At 34.8% G+C, this 16,608-nt stretch overlaps 1 protein-coding gene across 3 annotated transcripts in view; it reads left to right on the forward strand.

Moving 5' to 3' along the window:
* Window positions 1–16,608, forward strand: part of LOC143256232 (transmembrane protein 248-like) — a 38,870-nt gene that overhangs the window by 8,244 nt on the left and 14,018 nt on the right. For all 3 annotated transcript variants that reach the window (XM_076513151.1, XM_076513150.1, XM_076513152.1), the window contains 2 exons: window positions 951–1,346; window positions 9,922–10,057. In XM_076513151.1, coding sequence (XP_076369266.1) covers window positions 1,175–1,346; window positions 9,922–10,057 — 308 coding nt within the window. In that variant the 5' untranslated portion in view covers window positions 951–1,174. The remainder of the gene's footprint in view (window positions 1–950; window positions 1,347–9,921; window positions 10,058–16,608) is intronic.

Below are 16,608 nucleotides of genomic sequence, written 5' to 3' on the forward strand. Positions count from 1 at the left end.
TTGAGACAATAATATCTGAGGAACAAATAAAAATTAAGTATAATAAACTCCAGCAGCTCTTGCATTCTATGTCCTGTTAGTAAAACACAAGATGGTCCAACATGATATTGTAAAAAGGTTTCTAGTTATTTTTTACAAAGTATATATACATACGTGTGTATGTTTTATTGATAAATTATCGAATTTTCTGCATTTATTGGGAATAAGCTCAAACCTTAGATTCTTGTCCTTCTTAACTCTATATTAATAGTTTTCGCCACTTTTTATTGTAATGGTATACATTACATTCTGACCTTATGTTTTTTATTTGTTTATTTGATTTAAATAAATAAAGGGTAACTTGAAATGTTTCTTCTTAAAATTACTACTAATGGGATTCAAAAATGACCCTGTAGAGATTTTGTTGTCCACACATACATAAAACTCTAGTTGTTTTTAAAAACTGCTAATAAAATATCTAACACAAAATTTTCTTTCACTTGATGAAGATCGGAAAATATTTTGTAATTTTTTACAGGATTGGAACATATTTCTTCACCGTATCACTGAACTTGACAAAACTGCTAATAAAATATCTAACACAAAATTTTCTTTCACTTGATGAAGATCGGAAAATATTTTGTAATTTTTTACAGGATTGGAACATATTTCTTCACCGTATCACTGAACTTGACAAAATATTTTGTAATTTTTTACAGGATTGGAACATATTTCTTCACCGTATCACTGAACTTGACAAAATATTTTGTAATTTTTTACAGGATTGGAACATATTTCTTCACCGTATCACTGAACTTGACAAAATATTTTGTAATTTTTTACAGGATTGGAACATATTTCTTCACCGTATCACTGAACTTGACAAAATATTTTGTAATTTTTTACAGGATTGGAACATATTTCTTCACCGTATCACTGAACTTGACAAAATATTTTGTAATTTTTTACAGGATTGGAACATATTTCTTCACCGTATCACTGAACTTGACATTTGTGTTGAAAAGAAGTTATAACAAATAATAGTAAGATTTATTCACGTAAGAAACTGAACCCACTCTTGTACACAACAACAGAAGCATCTGTGATCTCCAACCTGACAAGCTCCGGGAACTCTTCAGTTTCGTTGCTGTCCAGGTTGACTGCCAAAAGACCTGTAGTCGACCAGTCAAAGAGTATGAGTGCTTTACTACCAGATATTGCTGGCTTTGGGGAAGAGTCACAGTTACCTTCCCGTGTTTCACTGTCAGTAGCAGTAACTTTCAAGCTAAGTAAGAAGTTGTGGAAGATGATGACTTCCATTGGAAGTTTTAGTGGTGTAGTAACAGGAAGGTTGATAGGGCTGCCAGGTTTGTACATAGCACATCTCTTTTTATCTCTTTGTTTATTTTACAAAATCTGCACAGCTTTGTTTGTGTAACAACTAAATTATGGTCTTGATTTACACCTCATGAACAAGAATGTCTTACTGAAGTAATTATTATTATCTAAGTTTTAAATACTGATTATTAGATATTAGTAGGGCTTTAGTTTTTTATGTCACTAGAGTGAATTCTTGACTTATTTACAAATCTTATCACTATTTCAAGTGCCTAAGTGATGAGTCATGTTGTTAGATTTTAAATACAGTATACAGCAAGTGAGGACTACTGATGTGAACAACAACTCAGCATGTTTAAAATATCCAGAATGTGCAGTCGGTGGTAGTTTCATGCAACTTAAGGAAGTTTATGTTAGAATTAGAGAGTCAGAATCAGTATTTATAGGCAAAATATAAACTCATTTAATTGAAAACAAAAATAAAGATATTAGATACAAGTTTACTGTTCAATATCTGTAAAATTTTCTCTCATCAGCTCATTCCTTCACATAAGGAAAAGAAATCTCTTTAATTAAGAACTATAGTTTTCAAATACTATTTAACATGCCTTGCTACTTCATCAAAAGTATCTACTTTGTTAGATGTACATAAAGATTTATATTCCAGAAAGAATACTTATGAAAGAACTGATCTTCGGTTTATCGTAGCAAACTTTCCTAGTAGGGAAACATGAGTTAAAGCTAACCTCTGACTAACTGCTTCATAGCTTTTGTACTGTAATGTTTCTAAGCTGTAGTCTCATGTGATTATTATAAACTGTTTAAGTTTAGTTCTACTGTTTTGTCATGGACATGTAACATACAGAAGTCTTGCTGTTTATCAGGCAGAGTTGGATAACAATCTCTCCCTTTCAATGTTTAGTCTGCCATCCATTTGATAATCATTATATCAGCAGTTACTAAGTTATTATGGCTCTCCTTTCATGCTAGAACTCTATCCAAACTTCATTAATTTATGTTTCTCTGTATGTATGATATCGGTTTGAGATAACTGACCATTTTCCACCTTATCAATCAGCTCTGATTTCTATTGTACATGAACAACCAGGTTGATTTAAAAAGTTACTTTTCATTGTACTTCACAAGAATGTTTGTTACTGTCATTTGCGATAAAACCTAGAAACATTAATTATATCTGACAAAAACATTCTATACTATCATCCTCCATGTAAGTACACTTTTGCTAAGCCTCATTTCTTTAGTTCCTGACTAACTTTAGCTGGGGAGTGTTTAAAATGTTCAGATGAGCTTCCAGTTTTGTTTTCTGAACATTCATATGAGATTTAGTTAATAATCTTATCAGATATTAGAACAGTTCCTCTCTCATTTCTTTATCAAGTGTGGAATGTTACATATGAAAACCAGATCATGTCCTCTTCTAGGCTAATCCAGTTTCCACCACTTCTTTCCACTGCAATAAAATGACCTGCAGGGTTAATTATTATAATAATAATAATTATTATTATATTTATTGCACATACATTTTTCTTCATTTTGTTTCTAAGGTCTGTTATGTTTATTTGTGTTTGGAATATACAAAGGAATTGTTGTTTTTTTACTCCTGTTACCATGATGATTTAATTTTCAGAAGTTTGTCTCAGGTTTCTTAATTTCTAGTATTGTTCTTTGAACTTTCTGTTCTTGTCAACTGCATTTTCACTTGTTATTACTTTCAATGTGGTGAAATAACAGTTTCCAAAAAATGGAAATTCAAATATCTTTGGAACAGAATATTTTATTGATTTAGGTTAAAAGTTCTAATCCCAAGTACAATGTTTCTTTAATGATAAGGTCCATGTGACTGTGTAGGTCAGTTTGTGGTCATTGATAGCTTGGTGCTTTTGTTTCTGAGTGTTTTCATCAGCTGTGCTAGCCGATGATTAGTATAAACATTTTTCCTTCTGTCTCCAGAGAAAATATTTTAAGTGAACTAGGTTATGACAACTTATATCCAGTTTTGTTTCTTATTAACATTTATTATTCATTATAAAATGTCAATAGATTAGGACCTTGTCTGTCAATAAAGCTGTTTTGGTGTTTTGACATTTATTTGGTTTGGAAGGAAGCCAGTTGCCTAGATCTAACTGAGTATACTTGTGTTTTATTTGGTCATTATAGTTTTAATGTCTGCATCTTTTAACTGGCAGTAGCAGTTTTCTGGTATTGCCTGCTCAGAAACATTCCCATCCAGGAAGTGTCTTCAGTTCGTGATATAAAGTTCTGTGAAACGTTTTTTGCCTACAAGGTGAGAGAGACATCCATTCTACATCAGGAAGCATAATGATTGAATGTTTGACTTGAACTAATAAATTAAACTAAGAATTTGTCCTTGTATGTACAACTTATTTTACACATAATTTACTAATGAACTGCTTTATTACACATTAAATAAATAGTGTTACAGTTACTTTATTATTTTTACTTATTCCTTTCTACAATCTCAGTGTTTGTTGTACTTTTTTGCCTCTTGATAGACCACATTAGAAGTTTCTGTCTTCCTTTTCAAAAATAAAGATTTCTTGGTGATTCCAGCATTGAAATGAACATGTTAAATCAAGGTCTTACTTTTTGTGCTTTGATTGGCATTTTTCATGGAAAAAATATGAATGCTGAATATTTTTAATGAAAGACCTCAACATTTTACTTGAAAAAAAAATTAAATTCCAAAAAAAAATAATCAAAATAAAGAATTTTAAGAATATAAATTGGTCCAATAATTTGGGGTCATCAGCTAAAGAAATATATTTTTGCTGTGTTTGACCCAGGGTGGGTGAGACCAGGTGATAACCACACTTTGTCATCAAACATACTGTTGATGTGTTTGTGCTTTATAGTCACTATGAAAAAAGTTTATACACTGGACAGGTGAAGTGGAAAAAGTGTCATTAGTTACTAATCAGTTCTTGATAGGTGAAGTAGAAAAAGCGTCATTAGTTACTAATCAGTTCTTGATAGGTGAAGTAGAAAAAGTGTCATTAGTTACTAATCAGTTCTTGATAGGTGAAGTAGAAAAAGTGTCATTAGTTACTAATCAGTTCTTGATAGGTGAAGTAGAAAAAGTGTCATTAGTTACTAATCAGTTCTTGATAGGTGAAGTAGAAAAAGCATCATTAGTTACTAATCAGTTCTTGATAGGTGAAGTAGAAAAAGCATCATTAGTTACTAATCAGTTCTTGATAGGTGAAGTAGAAAAAGTGTCATTAGTTACTAATCAGTTCTTGATAGGTGAAGTGGAAAAAGTGTCATTAGTTACTAATCAGTTCTTGATAGGTGAAGTAGAAAAAGCGTCATTAGTTACTAATCAGTTCTTGATAGGTGAAGTAGAAAAAGTGTCATTAGTTACTAATCAGTTCTTGATAGGTGAAGTAGAAAAAGTGTCATTAGTTACTAATCAGTTCTTGATAGGTGAAGTAGAAAAAGTGTCATTAGTTACTAATCAGTTCTTGATAGGTGAAGTAGAAAAAGCATCATTAGTTACTAATCAGTTCTTGATAGGTGAAGTAGAAAAAGCGTCATTAGTTACTAATCAGTTCTTGATAGGTGAAGTAGAAAAAGCATCATTAGTTACTAATCAGTTCTTGATAGGTGAAGTAGAAAAAGTGTCATTAGTTACTAATCAGTTCTTGATAAGTGAAGTAGAAAAAGCGTCATTAGTTACTAATCAGTTCTTGATAGGTGAAGTAGAAAAAACGTCATTAGTTACTAATCAGTTCTTGATAGGTGAAGTAGAAAAAGTGTCATTAGTTACTAATCAATTCCTGATAGGTGAAGTAGAAAAAGCGTCATTAGTTACTAATCAGTTCTTGATAGGTGAAGTAGAAAAAGCGTCATTAGTTACTAATCAGTTCTTGATAGGTGAAGTAGAAAAAGTGTCATTAGTTACTAATCAGTTCTTGATAAGTGAAGTAGGAAAAGTGTCATTAGTTACTAATCAGTTCTTGATAGGTGAAGTAGAAAAAGTGTCATTAGTTACTAATCAGTTCTTGATAGGTGAAGTAGAAAAAGTGTCATTAGTTACTAATCAGTTCTTGATAGGTGAAGTAGAAAAAGTGTCATTAGTTACTAATCAGTTCTTGATAAGTGAAGTAGAAAAAGCGTCATTAGTTACTAATCAGTTCTTGATAGGTGAAGTAGAAAAAACGTCATTAGTTACTAATCAGTTCTTGATAGGTGAAGTAGAAAAAGTGTCATTAGTTACTAATCAGTTCTTGATAGGTGAAGTAGAAAAAGCGTCATTAGTTACTAATCAGTTCTTGATAGGTGAAGTAGAAAAAGCGTCATTAGTTACTAATCAGTTCTTGATAGGTGAAGTAGAAAAAGTGTCATTAGTTACTAATCAGTTCTTGATAAGTGAAGTAGGAAAAGTGTCATTAGTTACTAATCAGTTCTTGATAGGTGAAGTAGAAAAAGTGTCATTAGTTACTAATCAGTTCTTGATAGGTGAAGTAGAAAAAGTGTCATTAGTTACTAATCAGTTCTTGATAGGTGAAGTAGAAAAGTCATTAGTTACTAATCAGTTCTTGATAGGTGAAGTAGAAAAAGTGTCATTAGTTACTAATCAGTTCTTGATAGGTGAAGTAGAAAAAGTGTCATTAGTTACTAATCAGTTCTTCACATTACATAGCCATTCAAACCAACAGTATCTTTGATACATTCCACTGTGATATAGGTCCAGCTTACCTCTCTTTAGCTAATCTGTGTTTAGGGTTACTGATGAGGAGTGGAATTCTCTGAAACTTGTATAACACAATAACACTTATTTATCAAAGTATAGATTGAACTGGACATTTTTTGAACTTAAACTTCAAAATTAAACAGTTTTTAGAAGACTAAATTTATTTACTTGACCACTCTGTGACATATTTCTAGGTCCATTGTATGATCCTATAAGGTTTGGATGAGATTAGTTCAAAGGCAACAGGACAACTCATTGTCAAACAAAAGGATCTGAAAATTCTCAAAATATGCTGGAATTTTGGTTGCATCTCTTAGTGGTTTTAACATTAAAAATGATAGAAGATTTATTTACTAATTTCAGAACTGTTCAACTCTTGCAGATCCTTTTGTGCTGTGTTTTATAATAATATGACAATATGTGTTATTGAGAAAACACCTGTAAGAATGAGATAAGTATGTTCTCTTGGAGGATTATCACCTCTTCATCCTGTTCCATACCTTCCCATATGTTTGTATTGTATTTGATGCATTTGTGTTGGGATAAATTATTGTGGACTATTTGTTTAATTTATAGGGAGTGAACACATCTTGGAAGGATAAAATGAAGGATTTGGAAATTTGTTTCACCTTAGGGACAATCATCTTTTAAAAATCCTTGTAAATGCAAGGAGCCACACTTCAAAATGATTTAAACAACTTTCCAGTCACTTGTAACAGAAGATTCAACATTTACTAGCTTTTCAATAGTTGGTCTAGTACAGAGTACAGCCACACTTAATGGATGAACACGATTATTTTAAAACATCTATTTGGGAAGATAAGAGATATGGGAATTTAAAATATATTGTGACAATTGTTTTACTGCTGATTAGAAGACTTGTATCATGTTACTTTGTTATGATGGCTGCTGATAAAGAACTTGTATCATGTTACTTCATTATGACAGCTGCTGATAGAGAACATTTATCATGTTACTTCATTATGACAACAGCTGAAAGAGAACGTGTATCATGTTACTTCCTTATGATGGCTGCTGATAGAGAACTTTTATCATGTTACTTCATTATGATGGCTGCTGATAGAAGACTTGTGTTATGTCACTTCATTATGACAGCTGCTGATAGAGAACATTTATCATGTTACTTCATTATGACAACGGCTGATAAAGAACTTTTATCATGTTACTTCCTTATGACAGGTGCTGATAGAGAACTTGTATCATGTTACTTCATTATGACAGCTGCTGATAGAGAACTTGTATCATGTTACTTCATTATGACAGCTGCTGATAGAGAACTTGTATCATGTTACTTCATTATGACAATGGCTGATAGAGAACATGTATCATGTTACTTCCTTATGACAGCTGCTGATAGAGAACTTGTATCATGTTACTTCCTTATGACAGCTGCTGATAGAGAACTTGTATCATGTTACTTCCTTATGACAGCTGCTGATAGAGAACTAGTATCATGTTATTTCATTATGACAGCTGCTGATAGAGAACTTTTATCATGTTACTTCTTTATGACAGCTGCTGATAGAGAACTTGTATCACTAGATCATTTCTAGTTGCTGTGCACTATTACCCAACACCATAGTTTACATTGTAACAGAATATTTTTACATTCCTTGATCTTGTATAGTTGCTGTGCACTATTACCCAACACCACAGTTTACATTGTAACAGAACTATTTTTACTTTCCTTGATCATGTCTAGTTGCTGTGCACTATTACCCAACATCATAGTTTACACTGTAACAGAATAGTTTTACATTTTTTGATAATGTATAGTTGCTGTACACTATTACCCAACACCACAGTTTACATTGTAACAGAACTATTTCTACATTCCTTGATCATGTCTCGTTGCTGTGCCCTCTTACCCAACACCATAGTTTACATTGTAACAGAACTATTTTTACTTTCCTTGATCATGTCTAGTTGCTGTGCACTATTACCCAACATCATAGTTTACACTGTAACAGAATAGTTTTACATTCCTTGATCATGTATAGTTACTACACACTATTACCCAACACCATAGTTTACATTGTAACAGAACTATTTCTACATTCCTTGATCATGTCTAGTTGCTGTGCCCTCTTTCCCAACACCACAGTTTACATTGTAACAGAATTATTTTTTCATTCCTTGATCATGTCTAGTTGCTGTACACTATTACCAAACACCATAGTTTACATTGTAACAGAATATTTTTGCATTCCTTGATCATGTATAGTTACTACGCACTATTACCCAACACCATAGTTTACATTGTAACAGAACTATTTCTACATTCCTTGATCATGTCTAGTTGCTGTGCCCTCTTACCCAACACCATAGTTTACATTGTAACAGAACTATTTCTACATTCCTTGATCATGTCTAGTTGCTGTGCCCTCTTACCCAACACCATAGTTTACATTGTAACAGAACTATTTCTACATTCCTTGATCATGTCTTGTTGCTATGCACTATTTTCCAATGCCATCATTTACATTGTAAAAGGTTTCATTGAGGTTACTTATAGATGTACACCTTGATGGACATTCCACTGCATGTAGATGTCAACTTCAAAACCTATGCTTAAGCAAATACAGAATATTCCTTTGGTGTAACATTAGTTAAATAGCTTGACACTTGTGTGATTTCAGTTTATTTCTGACTAATCCAGTCATTGGTTCCAAAACTTGCCAGCTTCAAATCCTTGTTTATTATCTTGTTTGGTACAAAGTTGTTTGTCCATCCTTTTCTCAATGACATTTTGAGTTTGAAGGCTCTCTTTTGTAACTTTACATCTGAGAGTGTTGTTTTGAGATGGGGTTTTGTACCATATTACTGTTCTGAATACACTATTGTACAAGTATTAAAGACTCCATTTTTCAAAGTGTTATGTTCTTATCAACACACCATTTGTTGGTCTAGCTTTTTAATACCTTTTCTCCATTATCTAGTCACACACTGTTGGATTGCAAGGAATCAACTTTACAGGTGTAAAATATCCATGGCCACATGGTACCAAATTAGTACACAGAGATTATTATTCTTTGTAAAGTTCATCATTTGAATGATTTATCTCTCTTACTGTGGTTTTAAATGTTTGTCAGACATAGTGTGGCAGTGAAATTTTATGTTTTGGTTGTAATAGATGTATTACCAAAGCCACTTTTATGGCCGTTGATAATTTGAGGTTCTAACCCTTTCAAATTTTTGCAGAACTAGTATGTAAATGTTAGGTTTTCAAGTGTATATCTCTAATCTACCAATAATTTGTTTAAATGAGATTCTGCTTGCTATCTCCTATAGGTATAGTTATTCATGTTCTTTCTGTACTGTAATGTTTTATTATCAACCTTCTGTCTCCCTGGTATTTCATCACAAGTGTTCATTTTTCATTCTACAAAGCCTAATTATTGACGTTTCTTAAGTCTTTAGCTTGCTGTGCCTTTTTATCATGATTGTTTGAATGACCATAAGATTTTGTTTTACTGTTTTGCACAACACTCTTTGTGTTAAAACTGTAAAATTTGATGTTGTTTGGATTTTAGAGCAAGAATGAACACGAGTTTTCAAGATAACTGAAGTATTGTATATTTTAAGATGCCGAACTTCACATTCAGAATGTTTTTAATATGCAGTAAAATTCAAAGAAGTATTAGTAGCAGTATTGCCACCTGGTTTTTATTTTTCTCTTTGTTGTGAGAGAATGTGTTTCTAGGAGGTTTAATGATTCTGATAAAAACAGGAAGTCATGTAACAAATGTATCTCTTGCTAAAGGTTAATAAAATATTATATCATTGTTGAATGTATGTACAGATCAATCCAGCCATGTTTGTTGAGTATGACAGTTCTTTTCCTCTAGGTAAAGCTGCAGACCAGAATCTTAATGTAACCATTAATCTACCAAATAATGCAAAGCACAAGTGTAGAAAACAAGAATGCAAGATTTCAATGTGTCTAACTTTTCATGGTTCTTCTATGCTAATTCCTCAGACGAGGTAAGTCTCTTACTTGATTGTAAATTAAAGCTCTTTCTTCCAAAACATGCTTACCATCTGCTGACACTACATCTGTTCTTCAACATTAGCATTGCTTGCCTGAGCATTAGCATTGCATGCTCCAATCTTCTATACTCCACTCAAATATCCTTGCAATATCTAATTTGTAAATCTCTCCACCCACTTCAATGTATTATCTATCCTGGCACTGTCTATAATTAACTCACTCAGATAATACTGCACAATGTTTTTGAAAAGTTTTTGCTGATTGTAACTGGTACCTGGTGGGTATGCACAAATATAGTTTTGGTTTTGCTTCATCACGGAGGAACTCTGAGAAATAGACAGTTAACTGTTTACCAGCAGTAAGGTATTTAACTTGCATTTATGTTTCTAATATGCTATTAAGTTCAACATAATTAAAAGTGTTTTGCTCCTGATTTTCATTTGTATTCAATGTCCAGTGCACCATGTTGCAGTGCCCATCAGTAGTCAGCAAGCATTGACGGATTCCAGTTGCCTTAATATTGTTTTTCCACTGTAGCAATGTCCTGGTGAATCCTTTTACTGTGTTCATTACGACAGTACTGAGATTTGCAGGGAAGAAGTCCAAGTGTGAGTGGAGGAAATGAATCTTGAGTGACATGTTGCACTTCATTGTTTTGTATGCTTTGAAAAGTTTGTCTACCAGCTGAATGTAATGTAGGGCTCTGTAATTTCGAAGAAAATTGTCAACAACGTCTTTGAAGGCTTTCCAGGCAATCTTTTCTGACCCAACTAACAGATCTTCGAACCGCTTGTCACTCATAACATGTCTGATCTAAGGGCCAACAAAAATGTCTTCTTTGATCTTGGCCTCAGTTATTCTTGGGAACATCTGTCTTAAATAACGAAAACCTTCACCTTCTTTGTTCATCGCTTTCACAAAATTCTTCATAAGTCCCAATTTTATGTGAAGAGGAGGCAAAACAATCTTTGGCGGGTCAACAAGCAGTTCATACGCCACATTTTTCTGTCTTGGAACTAATTTTTTACAGAGTGGCCAGCTCTGTCTAGAATAATGTGACTCTTTGGCACAACTGTCCCATTCACAGATGAAACAACAGTACTTTGTATAGCTGAGCTGCAGTTCCAGTAACATAGCAACGACTTTCAGATTTCCACAGATATTCCAGTTGTACTTGCTGTACTGGATGTGCTTCAGCAACATTTCCATGTTCTTGTAGGTTTCTTTCATGTGTACTGCATAGACAACAGGTATTGAAGAGTGAACATTATCATTGTGTAACAGAACAGTTTTGAGGCTTAACATTGATGAATCAATAAAGAGATGCCACTCTTGTGGGTCATGGTCACAACCCAAAGCAGAGAACAATCCTTCGATGTCAACACAGAAACAGAGATTGTCAACTTGTGCAAAGAATTTGGTTATATCATCTTGGTGGCTTCGAAAAACAGAAATTTTCGTACCTGGTGACAGCAAATACCATTCCTGCAGTCTTGAAACCCAGCTATTCAGCTTTTGCTTTTGACAGACCTAAATCTCTGATCAGATCGTTTAATTCTGGCTGTGTTATGAGATGTGGATCACCTGAGGAGCACGGTTCAAAATCTGGATCAATGTCACTGCCAGTTCCCTGTATTGCAGTTTCTTCATCTGGTTTGTCTAAGGTACATTCTTCTGGTGGTTTCGGAATTGGAAGACTGTCATCATATGGCACGGGTCTCATTGCTGAAGGCAGATTAGGGTATTCAATTGACTTCTTGTTTTTGGCAGAGAAACCAGACACATTAGTCAAACAGAAGTAACAGTTCATCACATGGTCTTTCTGTTCTCGCCATATTATCAGGACAGCAAATGGCATTGTCTTTCAAGTGCATCTGAGCCAAGCTCTTAGATATACAGCACATGTCACACAACAAATGTGAGGTGCCCATTGGTCTTGATCATCAATTTAACAGCCAAAGTACAGATGATATACTTTCTTCACAAGAGCAGTCATTGAGCATCTCTAATGAACAAGTGTATACTTGCCACAAATATAGCAGAATGTATCGCGGCTGGTACGACATTGATGAGTCATATTGACCGACACCAATCATCCTGTAAAACGTCTATAACATCTAACTTACTTGTTACAGTGCTGCTGAGGCAATGCTATATTCTGAAACAATACGTACACACTATAAGGTCTATATTAATCCAATGAGCAGCATCTGTGTATGCAAGCCACTTTTATAGCCTGCTGAGACAGTGTCAAGCTGGCTCTGGCATGCCCGGGCTGCATACTTCCACAGAACAGCTTCCAACCTGGCCTGATTTCATGATGGGCATGCCCAGATTGCACAAAACATTGTTCATAGGTCTCTTACAGAAACGAAAATTTTTGGACACAAATATGAGAAAAAGCATAACAAAACTGAAGATTTCGATGAAATGGTACATGATGGGCAAATTTGGATGTGATTTTCGTGATCAGCAGCCAAAAATCTATGAGGAACACCCAACAGTGTTCAAGAAGTAAAAACTTTGTTGTGCAGTGTAATGTACTGGTCACTGTTTTTCTGACAAGGTGTTACACCTAGTTCCATTATGGATTGCAATTTTTTGCATTACCTTGTGGATTTCCATGTAGTTATAATTTCCTTATGGTAAAAAAAAAATGGTGATATTTTTAAGTAAATATTCCTGTATTACTGTTGTCAGCATGGAATCCAATCTCCCCTATTCTTGGTTTGTTATCTAGTATCTCTTTACGGTCGGGTGTTTGTATTTGTTTTGATCTTGTGGGAGATAGAAATGTACATTTTGCTTAGACGTGCTTTCTTCTTGGGACTCTGAAGTTGTCTTTTGTTGATTCTGGGGAGAATTGGACTCTGTTTATATGACTTTTTCTTTACTAAGTCAGCTTCTTATGAGTCCAGTTTGGATCAAACTCCTTTTCTCTTGTTGGTGGAAAAGTTGTTGAAGAGTACTGTTTAGTTTTTTCATTCTTCACCTGTGCTTGGAGATTTATTGCTTTATTACATGATGGGATAGATAAACCTTGTACCCTCATTTGCCTGTTTGCACATTTGGGCCTTCCACATTCTTGTGGACATGTATTTTGATTCTACAGGATATTTCATGTGATCACTTTGGACAGATCACATTTTCCTTGTATTTGTTTGATCCTCACGCTTGCTCCATTATGTTGCTTCTTCCCTAAAATTGTTGGCAGCCTATCAAAGGATCCTACATCAACTCGAGAATGAATGGGGTCTTCTATACATTTTTATCTTGATCAGGTAGATTGCTTTTGTTCCCTCTGTAGAGAAACTTTGATGGAGTGGGTTTGTCTACTTGTTGTAGCCTCTGGGTGTTACATATGGCTTTTATTCATCACTTGATGCTCACAGGTGTCCTAGAAGCATTTGTATCACCCGAGTGCTTTTTGTTGACCTCTAGATCTTCTTTGGCTCTAGAAGCTGATTAGATTCAGACCTTAGTTTCAGGGCCCCTCCATTCAGTCCAGTCCATGTCAATAACATTGGTATGTGCTTAAGTGGAGAGGGTCAGTAAGAGTGAGTTATATCTATTGATGGATATTTGTTACTCCTTCACTGAAGATCCACGAGCACTTTATGCTTTGGTATTAGAGTTGGTCTTTCATTCAATTTTCCACCTGTGGTATTTTAAGCCCCACCTAAACAGTGGGGTGTGGAGCTTCACGGCAGTCAGAGTTACTGGTCACAGGGGTGGTAGTGTCAGTTGAACTTGTTCTGCCAGGATGTTATTCCTGTTTCTTTGTTATTTCAGAGACAAGGAAAAATTGAGATGATTATTGTTCTTTCTTATTTCAACCCTTTCTTTGATCCTCACATTGGCATTCTTCATCAGGTCTTTAGATGCCCAAATTTGAGGTTGCTAAGGCATTTCTTCATATTCTCATAGTGAATTCATTTTGCCTTTAGCTATGTTTTGTGTAAAGGGATAAGGCGTTACAGTTCAGAGATATAGCCTATGATCTGGCATCAACACCGTATGTCTTCTGCTGTGTTGTACAATTTTCACCTTGTTTTCAGCCACCTCCCATCTAGGTCCTGGCTGTGGAATGGGCAGTCAGACTCTAACTTACAGGAATGGCTCTATTTCTGCATTCTTGAGCTTCCCTCAAATCTTGATGTTTTTGGGATAAGAACACATGCTATCCTTACAGTAGTTCCAGGGATCTACTGTGGTGAGGTGTCTGTATTACAGGTTAGATAATCTAAGGGATATGAATGGAGGATGTATTGTCATTTTACATCAGGAACTTAGATTTTTGCTGTTCAACTGGCAATTGTACAAGGTCTAGATTTCTTGCACACTTTATCAGTTCCACAGTGTACTCTTCAATTTACTATCATGGAGACATGCATATTCAGGGCTATTGTTTTTGAAATTTGGTTTGTTCTCTACTGGGCTTATTTAAATCATATCATCCTCCTGGCTTAACATTTGTCTTAGTTGATAATTTTATTAGCAGATTGTCAGTTTCAGCCCTCACTTTCTCCTGATCATGTGGATTCTCCATTGCAAGGTTTTTCTTCAGATTTGCTCTCACTTTGGGTCTCTAATGATTGCTTTTACCACTCGTGGATACTCTTGGTTACAAGTTTTGGAGTCTCTGGTACCCCATCCTTGGGCTTGGGTGATATATGCATTCAGTCCTGATTAGATGGGGTTGCACATCTATGCTTTTCTCTCAGTTCATCTGTTATTCAGAGTTTTGGCAGCATGTTGTCCCTCTGTTTATAATCTATTGCTAGCCCCAAATTGACTGGCCTAATCATGATTCCTCATCTACAGTAGCTTAAAATAAGTGTATCTTCCTCTTTAGCTATCTTTATTGAGACATCTTTAATCCTAGGTTCTACATCAAGACTTTATCAAGGTTGTTGAGGTTTGACATTTATAGTTGTCTGGGGTGTGCTTCACTTGTACTCACTTTACAAAACTTGTCCACCATATCTTGTTTTGACCTGATTATCACTTGGATCTAATTTTGTCTCCTGTTGTTTAGGTCACACAACTTTTTCAACTACTCTTAGTTATACTAAACATTTGAAGGTTTGGATCCCACAGTGCTGTCCAACATTCTTCCCAAATAGTCTTTTCAGTTACTTAACTAGTATATTAGAGTAGTATTACATGCCTTGTCTGAACAACAATTTGAGCCTTTATCCTCATGTATCATCTTTCCCTTAATGGATAGTTTTGTTGCTGATGTCATAGGTCAGAGATGTTGACATGTTTGTAAAACTGTTTATCTCTCTTCCCGTAGGTCCTGCTATATCCTGATTGCTCCTTTCTAAGTCCCTGGTAACCAGTTAAGGTGATACATCTCTCCACAATTTTTTTACCATGTATTTCTCACCTCTGAAATCAGTTATAATGCTGATTATATGTTTTGTCCTATCAGGACTGGAGGTGTTATGTGACTCACTGTACCTCTGTTTGTAATATTCTCAACTCTATATTTGTTGGGATCTTTTGGTTTTTCTAGATTTTCCCCAGTTCCTTAGAGGTAAATTTGCAAATATCCAGATTGCATGTTCTGATCTTTATAGGTGAGAAATCTTCTGAGTTACATATTGACAGATTCAGCACATTTGATTTTTGTTGCCCATTTAATTTATCCACTGGGGGAACATTTTGTGGGCTGGTATTTGGACTTACCCAATGCTTTTCTCTCGCATTCTTTACATGATCATGCAGTTTTCTTATGGGTGTTTTTCACTACCCCCACATGACCGATTTACCAGCATCTGTGTACATTTGTCATTATTTTGTCTCTTCATTTTCCATGACCCCTTACATCTTGCTTTGACTTTTTGCTGAGTGTTGCCTAGACAGGTGTGCTTTTATTAATTCAGTTCTACACTAGCAGCCTTGCTCTGGCTCTGTAGAAATGGGGTGCTTACCAAATGGTGTTAGAGTATTGTCATGGGCCATCACTCATAGACTATCATGAGTAAAAATAAGAGGGATTTTCCTATCCATACTGATCATCGGATTGAATGAATAGGGGACGGTTTACATTTAAACATTTAGGGAACTTGTTTCACCTGTTGCATTGTTTCTCAAGACTAATGCACATTATTCTCCAGATTTTACTGGTGGAGCGAAGGAGTCCTTACAACATTCAGTTTCCAGTCACAGGGGTGGCATACAAAGGCTTTTCATCCAGTGTTAGAGTGTGTTCCTCCACCCTTGGAGATGAGTGTGAAGTTTGGAGCCCTCCTATGTGGGTTCCTGGATGTTTTCACAGTGGGAGCAGCAGTAGTCTCCATGTGAGCCTTCTCATGTTAGCTGTTTAGATTTTACACTGTGTTATCCATTTATGGTGTACATGATTCTTCTTTTTGATTAGTTTCAGTTTAGTATATTGTTCATGGAAGAGGTCCACTATCTCCTCATAATTCTGAATGCAAAATGGTCTCATCCAACGTTCTTAGTCGAGTACAGTATTCCATACCTTCTACATAATTCAGGAGTCAAGTGGTATGCTCTTTGTTCACTCAATTAC

This window comes from Tachypleus tridentatus, chromosome 7 (assembly GCF_004210375.1).
Source record: "Tachypleus tridentatus isolate NWPU-2018 chromosome 7, ASM421037v1, whole genome shotgun sequence".
Lineage (NCBI taxonomy): Eukaryota > Metazoa > Arthropoda > Merostomata > Xiphosura > Limulidae > Tachypleus > Tachypleus tridentatus.